The 16,588-nt window shown below is 38.0% G+C and overlaps 1 protein-coding gene across 3 annotated transcripts in view; it reads right to left on the reverse strand.

Moving 5' to 3' along the window:
* Nucleotides 1–2,711: 2,711 nt before the first annotated feature.
* Nucleotides 2,712–16,588, reverse strand: part of LOC106881028 (ubiquitin conjugation factor E4 B) — a 79,234-nt gene continuing 65,357 nt past the window's right edge. For all 3 annotated transcript variants that reach the window (XM_052972224.1, XM_014931214.2, XM_052972225.1), the window contains 8 exons: nucleotides 16,299–16,537; nucleotides 13,237–13,363; nucleotides 11,520–11,664; nucleotides 9,794–9,928; nucleotides 8,076–8,270; nucleotides 4,753–4,927; nucleotides 4,237–4,383; nucleotides 2,712–3,689 (listed from right to left, as the gene is read on the reverse strand). In XM_052972224.1, coding sequence (XP_052828184.1) covers nucleotides 3,619–3,689; nucleotides 4,237–4,383; nucleotides 4,753–4,927; nucleotides 8,076–8,270; nucleotides 9,794–9,928; nucleotides 11,520–11,664; nucleotides 13,237–13,363; nucleotides 16,299–16,537 — 1,234 coding nt within the window. In that variant the 3' untranslated portion in view covers nucleotides 2,712–3,618. The remainder of the gene's footprint in view (nucleotides 3,690–4,236; nucleotides 4,384–4,752; nucleotides 4,928–8,075; nucleotides 8,271–9,793; nucleotides 9,929–11,519; nucleotides 11,665–13,236; nucleotides 13,364–16,298; nucleotides 16,538–16,588) is intronic.

A 16,588-nucleotide genomic window follows, 5' to 3' on the forward strand; every position in this document is an offset into this window, starting at 1 on the left:
AGCAACAGGTACTATTCGTTAATTAAACGTAGGGGAAACAACTAGATCTTTAGAGTTACGTCCCTTAAAAGAAGAAGCAATTAAAAAATAGTTTTGCGTGAAAGGCAACTACACGATTTCATGTTCGATATCATTGTAGTGCTCTTTTACCAAATTGTCTTTTATGGTACCATAAAAATTTACCAATGCTTTGTAGAATTTGTGAGGTTGAGGCAGTAGGAGCTCCTGAAAATATTTACCGTATTTTCCGACACCAAGTCAACGTAGTATATCGTATAAACTTTCAAACACCGCCACTATCTTTCCAAATGCCATTGCATTTCACTAGGAATTTTTGATCCTCCAAACCTGTCTTGGTGCCTAATCCCATCTGCCTTTTTTTTAGCCGTAAATTTTGGTCAAAAAAGTTAGACTTATTTCTAACTGGGAGGTTGGGATCAAATCCAGGTGAAATTGACTGGACCAGTTCAGCTTCCAGGGTTTATCACCGGAATCCCGTTCAACACTGTACCTTGAGGAGCCATGCTTCCCGGACGCAACATGGGGCGCGAGGGTGGACCCGCGCCCCACCTCCTCAACTCCCTAGGCCATGGGTGGGGAACCTTTTCGTTCATGAAGGCTACCTTACGATTCATCGCCCCTCATAGAGACCGCATTGAACAAATATTTTTGTCATTTTATCCCTAGGCTTAGGCCACTTAGTAATTTAGTAGTAAAGTCATAAAAAAAAGAGACAGGTGAATAAAAATTGGAAATATGACATTTTCAAATATTTTACTGAAGTAGGAACTTTTTTTTAATAAGTAAATGAAAAATAATCTTTTAAAAAAAGTCAAGCTTATAAAGACCGAGAAAATGAAATTTTGAAATATTTCCTTTAGGCATGTATTTACTCTTTATTCAAATTAATGACTTCTTTGAGTTTGCTTTCTTTGAGAAAGCATTTTGATATCCGGTTCCAACAGAGTGGTTCTTAGTATCAATTGGTCCTCTAAATGCTCATCTGTCAACTGTGTTCTCAGTGAATTATTGATTTGCGTCAAGCACGAGAATGTGGATTTGCAACAGTATATTGCAGAAAAGTAGGAAATCAGTCGGAGTGCATGTTCACGAAGACGTGGATATTCTATTGCCTTTGAACTCTACATATTCATATCCAGTGTTGGTTTATTTATGTCTCTGTACCTTAACAATTTACAAGAAAAAAAATTGTTGAGAGAATTAGTGCCTGACTTTAAACAAGTATTATAGGCAATCTAGTTGACTGAAACAAATTATATAAACATACAACATAAATTCAACCCTTTTCATACCAAACTGCCTCACTCCACCCTTGGTTCTGTAATACAAACTTCTTGTTTTAAAGCGATCTAAATTAAAACATTCCATCAAAATTTCATGTCAATTCCTGTTCCAAACAGAGGTGGGTTAACTGACAGAATTGTTACCCCATCAGACGAAATGCTAAACAACATTTCTTCCAGCTCTTTAGGTTTTTAGTTCAATCCCTGCCAAGCAAAACTTTACCTTTTGTCCTTTCAGGCCTGACAACATAATGTACCAAATTATAAGGGTAATCCTCACACTCAGAATTCTTGGCCTTGTGCCAAAATTAGAAAATTTATGTTCCATAATGACTCGAATATTTTACTTAATTCCATTAATTTACAAATTTATTGAAACAAAGGCAGTGTATTTCATAAGGGTTAATGAGTTAGACATTCAATAAATCAAACAACTGAAGACGTATCACTGAACAAATGGCAGATCCATCAATGAGTCCCAAGATGTGGGCCACGATTTTGTAGCGAGGTGCTACATTTGACGGATATTTGTCCTCATCTTGTTTGTTGTTAACACAATGTTTTGGCTGATATACCCTCCTGCCTTCTTCAGGTGTCTTAGGGAAATTTCGAACCTGGGTTCTCATTCCTAAAATATTTTTTGATGTTGTTATTATTATAATTTTTATTATTATTATTATTCAGGTCACTGCATGGAATCGAACTTGGAATCTTGGGGTTAGTAGCCTGTGCTCTTAACCACTAACCCCAAGATTCCAAGTTCAATTCCAGGCAGTGACCTGAATAATAATAATAATAATAACGAAAAATACCCTAGGAATGAGAGCCCAAGTTCGAAATTTCCCCAAGACACCTGAAGAAGACTGGAGGGTATATCAGACAAAACATTGTGTTAACAACAAACAAAATGAGAACAAATATCCGTCAAACGTAAATAATTCCTCATCTCTTAAATATAAAACGGTGCAGGTGTTGTCAAGAAGCAGCACCTTGAGCAAGTTTTTTCTACTATTGACCAATGCTTTGTGAGTGGATTTGGTGAACAGAAACCGAAATAAGCTGCCAGTACACTCTATAAGGTGGTTGGCATTTGGAAGGGCATCCAGCTGTAGAAACCATACCAAAGTAGAGACTGAAGCTTGGCACTGTCCTCTTGTTCATTGGTTCCTGTCAAACCATTCCACCCATGCCAGTATGGAAGACAGAAATTAAATAAAAATGACATTGATATATAACACACACACACACACACACACACACACAATAAGCATGTATACACCATATGAATCAGAAAAGAAAACAAAGCATGTAAAGGGAGGAAGCAGAGGAGGAGGTGGAGGAGGAGGAAGAAGAAAGTTGACAAAGTGCAAGGGTGAGGTGAGAAATAAAACTGTACAACTACTTGCATGGTTGAGGTTTGAAAATTTATTACAAGTCATTTATTAATAAGTATCCAATAACTGGAATAATTTAAAACATTCTGTTTTCATTTCATTTCATTTTGTTGGTTGGTTGGTTGGTTGGTTGGTTGGTTGGTTGGTTTGCTGGTTGGTTGGTTGGTTTGCTGGGTTTTTTGTTTGTTTGGTTTGTCTGTTTTGTTTTTTGTTTCTTAAATTCATCTCAGCTATATTATAGGCTTTTATTATTATTATCACGTGAATGAACGAAGACAAACACCCCAGGAAAGACTGCAGTTGAGTCCTGTTAGCAGTGACCGTGGCATGTGACTCTTGCAGATATCACAGTATGTGAGGCGAAGTCTTAGTGGAAGAGAAAGAGAAGGCAGAAGAAGAGGAGGAGGAGGAGGAAAAGAGGAAGAAAACTGAGGAATTTGTAGTGGTACACCTCTCGACATAAGTGCAACATTGCAATTACATTATGAGGTAGGTGTTGTGGGTAGAGAGCAAGAGAGAGAGAGAGAGAAAGAAGAGAGGAGAGAGAGAGAAAGAAGAGAGGAGAGAGAGAGAAAGAAGAGAGGAGAGAGAGAGAAAGAAGAGAGGAGAGAGAAATATTTGGTAGTTGGACACGTGTGTATGGAGTTGAGTGCACACGCATACACACACGCACATGCAGGCATGCATACTTCTATGCATTAAAAAAAAAAGGTGAAATTCCCTTACATACACAATGCATATAGACTCCAGTTTTGTAAACTGTGCGCGCGCACACACACATCCGCACACACAAGCACACACACAAATCCATGGCAACACAAGTCACTGATAGTGAGAAACAAGAAAACACAATAGATGAGGCCACTGCAACAGATGTAATTTTCCAGAAAAAAAGACCCAAAACATCAATATAAAACAAGTCAGGGGTCACTCTTCTTGCTGTTCAGCTTGTGTGCCATCCAAGTCTGTATTTTTTCTTTCAGATGTGTAGCTACGCAAGTATAAAAAAGAAAGAAAGAAAAAAAAAAAACAGTTAACAAAACTGACATAAATACATCACAGCTAAGTACTGCAATGGATGATGGCATCTGTAATAACATATCATAGCTGACAAATGTAATAAACGATGAGAACTAATTACTGTGATATATGACGTCACAAGTCACAGTTAAATGCTTCTATATAAGACATGCCACAGCTAGATACTGTTATATAAGACATCACACATTGCAGCTAACTACTGTTAGATATGACATGTCACAGCTGACCACTGCTATATAAGACGTCACAGCTAACTGCTGTTCTATAAGACGTCACAGCTAATTACTGTTATTTGAGATCTCACAAATGACTTCTGGAGATCTTAAGAAATTTGGTGAGTTCAAATTTTGGCATGACCGATTCAACTTTCCAACGAGGAATAAAATGTGATGCAACAATGTTAAAATAATTGAATCCTAACTGGTAATCATCTTCCAGCTGTAATATATCGTAAGTTTATTCAAACAACCTAACTAAACAAACCAAAATCCATTTACCTGGAACAAGTTGCTCTTCAGTTAATACCTGTCTGTTAAATGGGTCTGTCTGGGAATTTAACAAGTGTCTGAGAATAATTGGTCGATCCATAATGGTTCCACTTGGTAGAAGCACTGGATCGTTCATTAATGTATCCATCAATGGATCTACAAGAGAACAACACAAGAACATAAATCAAAATCCATAAAATATAAAGCAATGATTGCCAGAGTAATAAAAAAGGGAGAGTTGTAAATAGTGTAGGGGGGGGGGATAGACAGACAGACTGAGAGAGAGAGAGACAGACTGAGAGAGAGAGAGACAGACTGAGAGAGAGAGAGACAGACTGAGAGAGAGAGAGACAGACTGAGAGAGAGAGAGACAGACTGAGAGAGAGAGAGACAGACTGAGAGAGAGAGAGACAGACTGAGAGAGAGAGAGACAGACTGAGAGAGAGAGAGAGAAAAAAAGAGAGAGAGAAAAACAGAGAGAAAAACAGAGAGAGACAGAGAGAGAGAAGATCAAGGAAGTGTCACCTTTAAATTCATCTGGGATTTCTCCAAAATCAATTTCTGCTCGTTGCTTCTGCACAACAATTGCTTCGACTTTTTCTTGTAGTTTGCGAAATTGTTCAATATCTCGGTCAGTTTTGATACGAGCTCTCTGTATTCTAGATATGGCATCATCGAACAATATTTTACGATAGGAACGCTGGAAGAGAAACACTTTCAATTAAAGATAAATACCACACATATACACACACAGAACATAGCACACAAATCTCCCTCAAATTACACCCTTTTGTCTTAAAGCAAGAAGGACACACTCGAATGTGGGTACGAGATATACTGGACATTGCTGTCTTGAGTCCCTAGACTCACAAGACAGGTTATCTGATCTCCACAGCATATAAGAGACCAAGATCACAACATTCCTCTTGAAGAGGCTGCCAGTTCATTGTAGAGTTATTCATTTATAATAGAATGGACTAAAGCAATATGAATGAAGTGTTTTGCACAATATATATATATATATATATGAAACGCCTGTGTTAGAATGGTGGCAGCTGATGAAGGAAAATGTTCTCTATGTGGCCTGTGTGTTCTGTACTCTCGTTATTATTACTTTTTTGTCTACGTTTTGTTTGCAACGTCCTGTACCCAGATATGCACCTATATATACAGGTAGATGTAGGTATGCATATACTCATTTATTATTTGTTTTATATATATATACACTGCCCAGGCAGGAATAGAAACCATAATCTTGTAATCACAAGTCCAACACCCTATCCAGAAGGCCACATACCTTCCACACTAGATATACTGTGTCTGAATAAAAGCACACAGGATGGTCATGTCCAGGATGTCTTAATCATAAGCCAGCTAGATCAAACCCGAGCCCAAAAGAACAACACGTTCCCCCATGATGCAGTTGACATTTTCTAAAGAAATTGACTAAAATCAGGAAAATTTCCAAACTTTCTCTCAGGATTGAAATCCTGACCACATGGTCTCTAGTTTAAACTTTCAAATCCTTTCATGAAGGTTACATAACCCTGCTAGCTCTAGTTTACATTGTATTGAGTATCTTAGTGGTATAAGTAGGGAACATTAAGTCACAGAAACAATTACTTCAAGTAATCTAACCATACCATGCAAGCTACTAGTAAGGGGAGATAATTACAATGGAATTATTTGTACACCGTAAGACTTGTTAAAGTTATCTCTCCAGATATTTTATAGAAATTATAGCCAGCACTGACTTTTGTTATGATGTTTCAGATCCAAGATGTCAGATGTAAACAAAAAATGGGATTGAAGATGAAAAATGGCAATGGGCGTATATGTCACATTTTGGGAGTTTTTGCTCCCTCATCAACACCTAATAAACACATTCCTTTATTATCCATGAACAGGTTACTTAAATAGCCACTAAATACAGCAGTGTAACATTATTAAATATGCCAATTTCACATAATAAACACACTCCTGGAAAGTGGTTCGTAATATATAACATAATATCAATAATGTAAAGAGACTTGTTATGATAGTCAGGATGGAGGGTCAGAATGGTTTGCACTGTAGGACTGCTGCTCAAAAGGGATGTAACAGCAACAACAATAACAAGTGTTCTATGCCACTAGCCATCCATAAAACCTCTACATCAGTGGTTCTCAGCCATTCTTTTACCTTTAGCCTACTTTGGTTATTATTTTATTTTGGTGGAACGCCAGGAAACTAGTCTTATAAATGCTACTTTTAAAATTCCCATTTTGTATTTTACATGTTCACTTGTATACATGTTTGCAAGAGCACTCTCTGAGTGAACATGTTTCAGTGGTCAGAAACATGTAAAACACAAGAGAGAAAAAAATACAGTAATTCCTCACCATATCACAGTTTATTATTTAAGCTCCATGGTGTTGCTTTGCATTTATAATAAAATAAATATATACAAAAACAATTGCAGTGTGAAAGGTGTTTATAAGCCATTTAAGAAACACACAGAAACCGTTAGATTTTCTTCAACATTTAAATTTAATTTGCCAAAATATTTTTGTCACTTTGAGACCGAGCAAAGAAAATACTTTGGCAAATTAATTAAATTTAGATGTTGAAGTGAATCTAACGGTTTTAATGTGTTTTTAAATGGCTTATAAACACCTTCCATGCTGCAATTGTTTTCGTTCCAGCACACAATCTCAGATCAGGTCACTTGCTACGCAAGTACATCTCCGAAATATATACAAATTATAGAAATAATTTTTAAAAATATACAGTACAGTTTCTACTTTGCAGATTTTCACCTATCACAAGGGCTTTTGGAATGTAACACCTGCGATAGTCAAGGGATTACTGTATAGCTGTTTCTTGCAATAAATATATTATAAGTAAAATTTATTCATAGACCCTTAAAATATTATTGTGGATCCCCAATTTACTATTTTGCTCACCAAAAATCTAATAACAGAGCCCCTGGGGTCATATGAACTCCAAATGGGAACCACTGCTCTGCATTAATTATGGGCAACATGTGGCCTGCAGGATTTTCGGAATGGTATGCCTAACAAAAAATTACTCTGAATTGCTTAGGTAGTGCAGCCCACCTGATGATGAGCCAAGTCTCATGTGGCCCACTTCTAAAACAAGGTTCCCAGTGCCTGATCTACATAGTCACTTGATTTGTAGAAATAGCTATCAAATCACCCTCTAACTTCTATGGAGGGGACAAGGAAGGACACAATGTAACTAGATATATACCAATCAAAAAATTTAGAGAGAGAGAAAGAGAATATCACACCATGAGCCATCTAGGAAGCAACTTTGTAATAGTGTAACCTGCAAGAAATAACGGCTAAATTTTGACTCAAAGAATGCACTACCTTCATTTAAAAAAAAAAGATATTGGATAATGTAGACATAGACATATTAAGATGGTATGGTCATAGATCAAGTGAACTGAGATCAAACTGGTGATAAAGAACAACAACAATTAAAAAATAAATACTCTCTTCTAGACAGACAAGTAGAGAGGGACAAACAGACAGACAGACAGACAAGGAGAGAGGGACAAACAGACAGACAGACAAGCAGAGAGAGACAGACAGACAGACAAGCAGAGAGGGACAAACAGACAGACAGACAGACAAGCAGAGAGAGACATACAGACAGACAAGCAGAGAGATACAGACAGACAAGCAGAGTGGGACAGACAGACAGACAAGCAGAGAGGGACAGACAGACAGACAAGCAGAGACGGACAGACTGAGAAGCAGAGAAGGACAGACATACAAGCAGAGATGGACAGACGGACAGACAGACATATGGACAGAGAGGGCCAGAGAGAGATTGCTTACCTCATCATTAGCAATAGCTGCTGCAAATTCATCACTTGAATCTAAGTGAAGATATATATCAGTCAGCCTATCAAGTAACTTTTTAGGTTCCCAGCCATATTTGTCAGGATTTTTCACTTTCAAGTTTTTACATTTGGAGCCACACAGTTGCTGGAGGTTGAAGTTCAACATAGCTGCAAGTCTGTCTGCTAATTCCTAGTTTAATATAAATAACGAGTTTAATAATCATTGAAATGGTTCACAGCATAGTTATAGTTTGTCATCAGCTCTTTAAAAACTAACAAACAATAAGCTTCCTTGAAAAAGCAAAACTAATGACAATATCTACTGGTATTGATATACACAAGATCAAAAGAGAGTTTCAAACAACAGATTTTTCTTTAAGAGATGAGGAATTATGTACATTATTTACATTCGACGGATATTTGTCCTCATCTTGTTTGTTGTTAACACAACGTTTCGGTTGATGTACCCTCCAGCCTTCTTCAGGTGTCTTGGGGAAATTTCAAACCTGGGTTCTCATTCTTAAGGTATTTTTTTCGATGTTATTATAGTAGCCTGTGCTCTTAACCACTATGCCATATGCCCGTGGGCATATGGCATAGTGGCTAAGAGCACGGGCTACTAACCTCGAGATTCCAAGTTCAATTCCTAGCAGTGACCTGAACAGATGTCTCTTTGTTTTAAACTTTTTACTGCAGAAATCAGATCTGGCTGCTCCAAATACCTCTACCTTTAACTGGGGTAAGCAGGTTTATATACCAACCAGTTTATAAAGCTGTGAGGACACTCAGCAAAATGGTTATCAGGAAGAGTATCTAGCCATAGAAACCATATCAAAGCACATACTGGAGCACAGGGCATGTAGGTTCCTGTCAAACCATCTGTATTTATTTATTTATTTTTATTTATTTATGTGTTTCAGCCAAGTGGCTGCAGTCATGCTGGTGCACCACCGTGTATGTATATATAATAAAGGGAGAGGAATTTCACTTGAGTTTACGCTATATCTGTAGCATACACTCAAGTGAAATTCCTCTCCCCTTTATTATATATACATTCGAATGTAGCAGATAACAGCTGGCCCTTGGCAGCTATTTGGACCCCATTGTGTCCACTACTCTGATTGGTTGGTATTGGCTACACATCCAACTGATACCAGCATGAAAAACACATTAAATGATGATGATGATGATGTGTGTGTGTTTCTCAAAATGTCACGAGTGACAAGCATTGATGCTGTCACCATTTTCCCTGTCAACAAATCATTTATTGCTTTCGCATCCTTGAGTTATGAGAAATAAGAGATCCCTCACTTGAAAAACAAGTAAAGATTAGCAAAAGGAAGGACATCCAGCTGTAAAACAACGCCTCAATAATACATTCATCAAACCCATGCTAGCATGAAAAAACAGAAGTAAAAACAAAATGTCAGTCACTGGAGCATAAAGGAACTCATACAGAACAAAGTACTCGATTTTTTTACTTTATTCAAAGTACTAATACTTGTTTGTTCTGCGCTGATACATGTGTACACACACACACACATGTACATCCAAAGGGACTGACAGTTTCTGTCTACCAAATTTTACTTTAAGTTTTGTTCAACCCAACATCATAGAAGACAAAAAATGGCAAAAATAAAAAAAAAATTCCTGGAACTCTTGAAATCAGTGTTTCTTTAACAAATAAAGAACTAATGTAAAAGAATAACTTACAGGCATGAGAAATGGTCCAATGATTTGTTCGGTGAGATAATGAAACATTTCCACAGTCTCTGTTGCTAAAGTGAGGTAGGACTTGCACTGTCGTTCGTCCATAGAAAGCTGCCTCTGACGAGAATTTTGCTCCTCCTGAGAAGAAAAGAAACACAAATATCATTTCAATGAGGGGTTCATAGAAAAAGCTTTACAGAGATATTGCTTAAAAATTAATTGTTTAATTATCAAGAAGAGTGCATAAAAGTGGGTAATGGTTGGCTGTTCTGGATTGGCAAGAAACCATGCCAGAGCACACATTGGAGCCCGGGGCATATAGGTTCCTGTCAAACCATCCAACTGATACCAGCATGAAAAACACATTAAATGATGATGGATGTGTGTGTGTGTGTGTGTGTGTGTGTGTTTTCTACATAAGTGTTTCTCAAAATGTCACGATCGACTGAGATCAATAAGAAATACTGGTTTCAAATTCCAGCACAAGGCCAGCAATTTCAGTAGAGAGGGCAAGTCAATTACACTGACCCCAGTACTCAAATGGCATTTATTCTATCAACCTGGAAAGGATGACAGGCAAAGTCAACCTCGGTGCATTTGAAGCCAAAAGTTAAAGACAGACAAAATGCCTGGTGGGCTAACAATTTTGCCAGTCCCTCTTAGATTGACGTAAAATATTTTTTAAAAAAGGTTCAAAACAAAGAACAAGAAATGGGACAACATTATAATATCAAGCCATTCAGAAGAGGATGGGTTTCTTAATCTTTTTGTAAAACAGTTACCTTCTCTGGTCATGCTGACTCATTAGGGCCCTCTTTTCCTGGTTTCTATGGTGTATATATTTCCCACCTGGATGGGACGCCAGTCCCTTGCAAGATAACTTACTTCAACCAGCTGAGTGGATGGGAGCAATGTGAATTGAAGTGTTTTACAGAAGAACACAATGCATCGCCCGGTCCAGGAATCGAAACCACAATCTTATGATCATAAGTCCAACACCCTAACCATTAAGCCATGCATCTCCACAATCTTTATGAATACAGAACTAGCCTGGGGTTAAACAACAATGAGGAAGAGCACATTAAATAATGTAGACCAAGATACTTTTTTTTAAATAAAAGGTGTCGTAAAAAAAAAAGGGACCTGGTACACACTTATCAAGTAGGTGATGTCTGGAAGGGTCTCCAGCCGTAGAAACCATGCCAAAACAGAAATTGGGGCTCAAAGCAGTCCTCTGGCTTGGCGGATCCTGCCAAACCCTTCAACTCGTAACAGCATGAACTACAGCTCCATGCTAGCACGGAAGGCAAACGTTAAACAATGGTGATCATGATCAGGTCTGGAACACTTTAACTTATAAGCTCTGCTGAATCAGAGCTAATCTGGGATTAAAACAACAACAGAGCAAACGACTAATGTTTAGGGAAAGTGACATAAGGTTAAAGATTTATGTGAAGCAGACTCCTGACCAATCACCAATCAATACTATGCTCCAAAGTACATTTGAACTATTACAGAATATGTTCTGTCTGTCTTGCACTGATAGTAGTGGTTGTCATAGCAATGGTGATGAGGATAGGGGTAATGATGATGGTGGTGATGGGGTGGAGATGGGAGTGTTTGTGGTGGTGCTTGTGATGACAGTGGTGGTGGTGGTGGTGGTGGTGGTGGTCCTCATCAATATGTTCATGGTTGTCATGGTGGTGCCAATGCTAGTGGTGATACGTACCCGTGACAAAGCATCCCATTCCGCTTCGTTATCCTGGAATTCTTGCATCTCGTGGATCCGTTTTAAACAGTCCAAACTTTCATCGAGTAGGAATGTTGTATCGTTCATTAACATATTGACGAACTTCACAAATTGCTTTCCTTTCCTGTTAATAAATTACAAAGATAGCAAAATAATCAAAACAACGGTTCAATTCATTAGCGAGAAACCTATCAAACTACATACAAATTGGTAGCTGAGAGGATCAAAGAAGTACAGCTCACGCAGTTCTTCGATTCATCTCAATAAACCTTCCAAGAGCAGATCAATTAAGTGATATCTGACATTTCAAAATGTCATAAAATTCATTAAATATATTTAAATCCATTTTTTTGCTTTCAAATACCTTGGTACCACTGACATTCTCCTTTTCTACTGATCAACATTCAAATGTAAATTATGGAGCAGCAACTACAACATCTACGATACTCTTAACAGTCATTGATTAGCAAAAGCTGATAATGAGTGGCATCACCTGATTTCTCACCGAGGAGCATAATTTGATGGAGTGAAAATAAAAAATTGTGGAAAGTGAAAATGCCTGAGGGCTAAAATCTTGCTATATTTGATTACTAGAAAAATGCTAAATTTTCACTGAGATCAATCAAGGGCATTTACTCCCTCAAGCCCCCTAAACTTCAAACATGAGGGTTAGGGTTGAAAATTTTTTACAATAGAGGAGTTTGTGGGGTTTGAGGGAGTAAATGCCCTTGATTGATCCTAGCATTTTTTATTTTTTATTTTCACTCCACCCTAACATACATATGGGTACACAGATTGTGTACTCTAGGGTGGAATGAAAATAAATTGTAGAAATTGAAAATGCCTGAGGTCTAAAATCTTGCTGTATATTATTAGTAGAAAAATGCTAAATTTTTGCTTAGATCAGTCAAAGGGATTTACTCCCTGAAACCCGCCCAAACTCCGCTATTATAAAAAGTTTACAGAAATTCCCCCATTTTCGGAGTTTAGGGAACTTGTGGGAGTAAATGCCCTTGATTGATCCTAGCGAAAATTTAGCATTTTTCTAGTAATCAAATATAGCAACATTTTAGCCCTCAGCCATTTTCAATTTCCACAATTTTTGTTTTCACTCCACCCTAATGTGCAATAACCTGATGCTCAACCATCATCATCATCATTGTTGTTTTAAGATCCACTTTTCTATGCTTGCATGGGTCAGATAGAATTTGTTGAAGATTTTCTACTGCTGGATGCAGGGTAATATTTTCCCCATGACCTAGACATGTTTTCATGGAAGATGAGAAATGAAGGACACCACTTGCATGACAGCAACACTCATTCTGCATAAAGTCAAGGCAAGGAGACAGTGCATGCATGCATGCACATGTGCACACACTAGGCTTCTTTCAGTTTCCGTCCACCAAATCCATACACACACTAGGCTTCGTTCAGTTTCCGTCCAACAAATCTACACACACACACTGGGCTTCTTTCAGTTTCCGTCCACCAAATCCACTCTAAAGAATTTGGTTGGCTCAGGGTTACAGTAGAAGACACTTGCCCATGGCACAATACCAAGGGAGTGAACCTGGGACCATGTGGTTGGGAAGCAAACTCCTTACCACACAGCCACGCCTGTGCAATGATTAGCCTAATCTGACATTCACCAAGAGCCACAATCTCAGAGCTATTGAACAATAAAATCAAAACTCACTGAGCTTCTTCAATTATTTTCTTCTGGTGAGATGGAATCATCCACATGGTTTTGAAAATAATACTAATATGATAACGTATCGTGAATTTATCATAGAATTCACTGCTAGCGCCAGTAGTTTCAATATCTGAAGGAAGGAACAAAAGAATAAAATTTAACCATTATGCAAGACACACTGACGAGACATTTGAAGCAATTAAAAACACACTTAAATAATCACTACATGTAAACAGACTAATGAGAGCCAATGAGGGAATTTCTAAGGAGGCCACTCAACCTGCTAGAAATACCAACCAAATTTCTCTCACATCACATCCCACCATATATAAGCTTTTAACTGAGAAATTAAATTTCATGGTTATTCCAGTAATGATGTTAAATATCTACTAAAAATAAAAATACAACTGGTGCTTTCTCCAAGTCACATTGCCTCATTAAACTCGACATTTCTCAACAAAATGTAGCTTCAAGTATGACCACCACCACCACCACCATCATCATCATTATTATTTAACGTCCGTTTTCTATGCTGGCCTGGGTTGGATGGTTTGGCAGGAGCTGACCTACTGAAGGGCTGTTCAGGCTCCATATCTGTTTTGGCATAGTTTCTACAGCTGGATGCCCTTCCTAATGCCAACCACTTTACAGTGTGTACTGAATGTTTTTACATAGCACTGGCATTAGTGCTGTTTTTTTATGTGGCACTGCTTTTTCAATAAAAAATAGATTGATACATAAAACTGCTTTGCACAGTTATGACCAATGAAATTTTTGAATGGCTGGATCTGATTTCTGCAGTAAAAGGGTTAGGAAAAGAAAAGTACACTGGACAATGTAGTTTTAAGACACACTGCCTAAATAAAAGATGGGACTGTCACATCTGGAATGCTTTTAATCATAGGTTTGCATGACATGGATTAAACTGAGGCTCAACAACATACTTTCCTGTCTCCCATAATGTGTCCAACAGAATTGTAGAGGTCTCAACCATTCCAGAGTGGCAGGAATTCTACCTATAAGGGAGCATCTACATAATCACTTAATCTGTTGGAAATAGTGGCCATGTCTCCCTCAAATCACACTATACCATCTTACAAAAAGGAGGGACAAATTGAATAGCACATTCCTAGACATAGTGTCTAAACAGAAGTAGGGATGGTCATGGCAGGAATGCTTTTGATTGTAGGTCTGCTTGAATAAGGATGATCTGTGACTAAACAACCATTTTTCCATAAGACATTTACGGTTTATAAAAGGACTGGTTAGTTAGGAGAAGAGGCAAGGGCTCGATATTTCTTCACTGATGCTTGCAGACCAGTGAGAGTAATGCAGTTTGAAGATCTGTAGGGATTAAGTGAGCAGGGAGGGAATTACTGCAAAGAGAGAGAAGGATCAGCTGAAGTGTGCAGTGTGGGATCTGGGAGTAGTAAAGGTAACTCACAGCAGGAGTACAGAGAAACACATAAAGTAACTCACAGCAAGAGTACCGAAAAAAGGGATAAGGTGAAAGGTCCTGGGTGGAGAGGGTGTGTTGGTAGCTAATTCAGAAGAGCAGAGGCCATTATAGTTAACAGTCATATAAACAGAGAGAAGCTACTGCCTGTCTATAAGCCAATGGTTGAAGGAGATGTTGGACATGAACCATTGATAATTAGTCAAACAAAAGAGGGTCTGCAGTGTGTGTGTGTGTTTAGCAGTATCCACCCAATATAGTTGTGTGTAGCACCAAACAAGGACTGTGAGTCACATAGTTATGTGACAACAGTGACACATATCCTGATATGTGAGCAACATAACTGGGCATGAACATAACAGTAGCGCCTGGCACATAAAAAGCATCATTCAAGTGTGGTCGATATCAGTGCTGCCTGACAGGCATGTAAAAAACACCCACTACACTCTCAGAGTGGTTGGCATTAGGGAGGGCATCCAACTGTACAAACCTTGCCAGATCAGATTGGAACCTGGTGTGGCCTCTTGGCAAACCAGGCTTCAGTCAAACCGTCCAACCCATGCCAGCACGGAAAACGAACGTTAAACGATGATGATGATGACAGTCATGTATACGTGTTGTAGAAGCACCTATCCAGGTATGTACTCATAGCTATATGTGTAGTAGCAACACCTACCAAGATATGTAAACAGAATAGTTGTGTAGTAGTACCAGGTGTATGTTGTAGTACAGCCAGCCATGGATGTGTATAATAGCAGGACCTATCCAGATATCTATTACACTGTGTAACACGATTTTTGTGCTTGGATAGCAACTGGTATTTTCTATTTGCTTACCCCTAGAAAGTATGAAAAAAATGGCTAATATTTCTTTCAAACTTTGCTTTTGTTATATTTATTCAAACCCCAAACAATCCTTCTTAACACGTGGCTATGATGCTCCCCTGTTCACGATCAGAGATGCCTATATTGTCAGCCACTAAGGGACATGGGTAAGTGGTTAAGGTCAAGCAACTGACAAGCAAATCTGTGGTATTGAGCAGAATATTTACTATAATGATATTTCTGCTTCAGCATCTTAGCACTGAATCTGTCTGAAGTGTAATGGAAAATAGGTCAGTTTTGAAAACATTGATGTCCAGGTCACAAAAACATTTCCTTCGATTTCTAGATAGAAGCAAATAGGAAACAACACTTACTGACCAAAGACAAAATAAAAATTAAATTTTGTTACAGTGTTATAGTATAGTCAGGTACGCGAGTAGTAGGAACACCTACCCAGGTATATACTTTATCAAATAGCCATATGTGTGTAGTAGTAACACTTACCCAGATATGTAGTGTGGAACTATGTAATTGTGTAATAGCTGAACCTACCTGGGTGTATATACAGATGTTATCGATCTAGTTTGGATTCTTTGCCATCAAATTTGAAGGCAAAGAATTCAAATTTGATGGCAAAGAATTCAAACTAGATCGAAAACATCTATATTACAATATGAGTGTAGCAATAATGGAACCTACCCAGGTATGTAAACAGTATAGCAATGCATGTGTATAGTAGCAACATCTACCAGGGTACGTGTTTGCAGCTATGCATTTGAACTTACCAGTATAGAACTGCATCAAAGCAGGAACCATATAGTTGAGGGCAAGTGGGTGAGACAATAGCATCTCACTGAGTTTAGCAGTACGAGGCTGGAAATTAGGGCTGATCACAAAAAGTACTTCAACAAGCTTAGCGACAAGATAAGGGTTGTTGAAGTAACTGGGGCTGCAGACAAACACTATCAACATACGTACAAGCTGATTAACACTTGGATCACTGCCTAAAACTTCTGACTTGTAACTGAAAAATAAAACAGAATAAAATAAACATATATATATATATATATATATA

Source organism: Octopus bimaculoides, chromosome 12 (genome assembly GCF_001194135.2).
Source record: "Octopus bimaculoides isolate UCB-OBI-ISO-001 chromosome 12, ASM119413v2, whole genome shotgun sequence".
Lineage (NCBI taxonomy): Eukaryota > Metazoa > Mollusca > Cephalopoda > Octopoda > Octopodidae > Octopus > Octopus bimaculoides.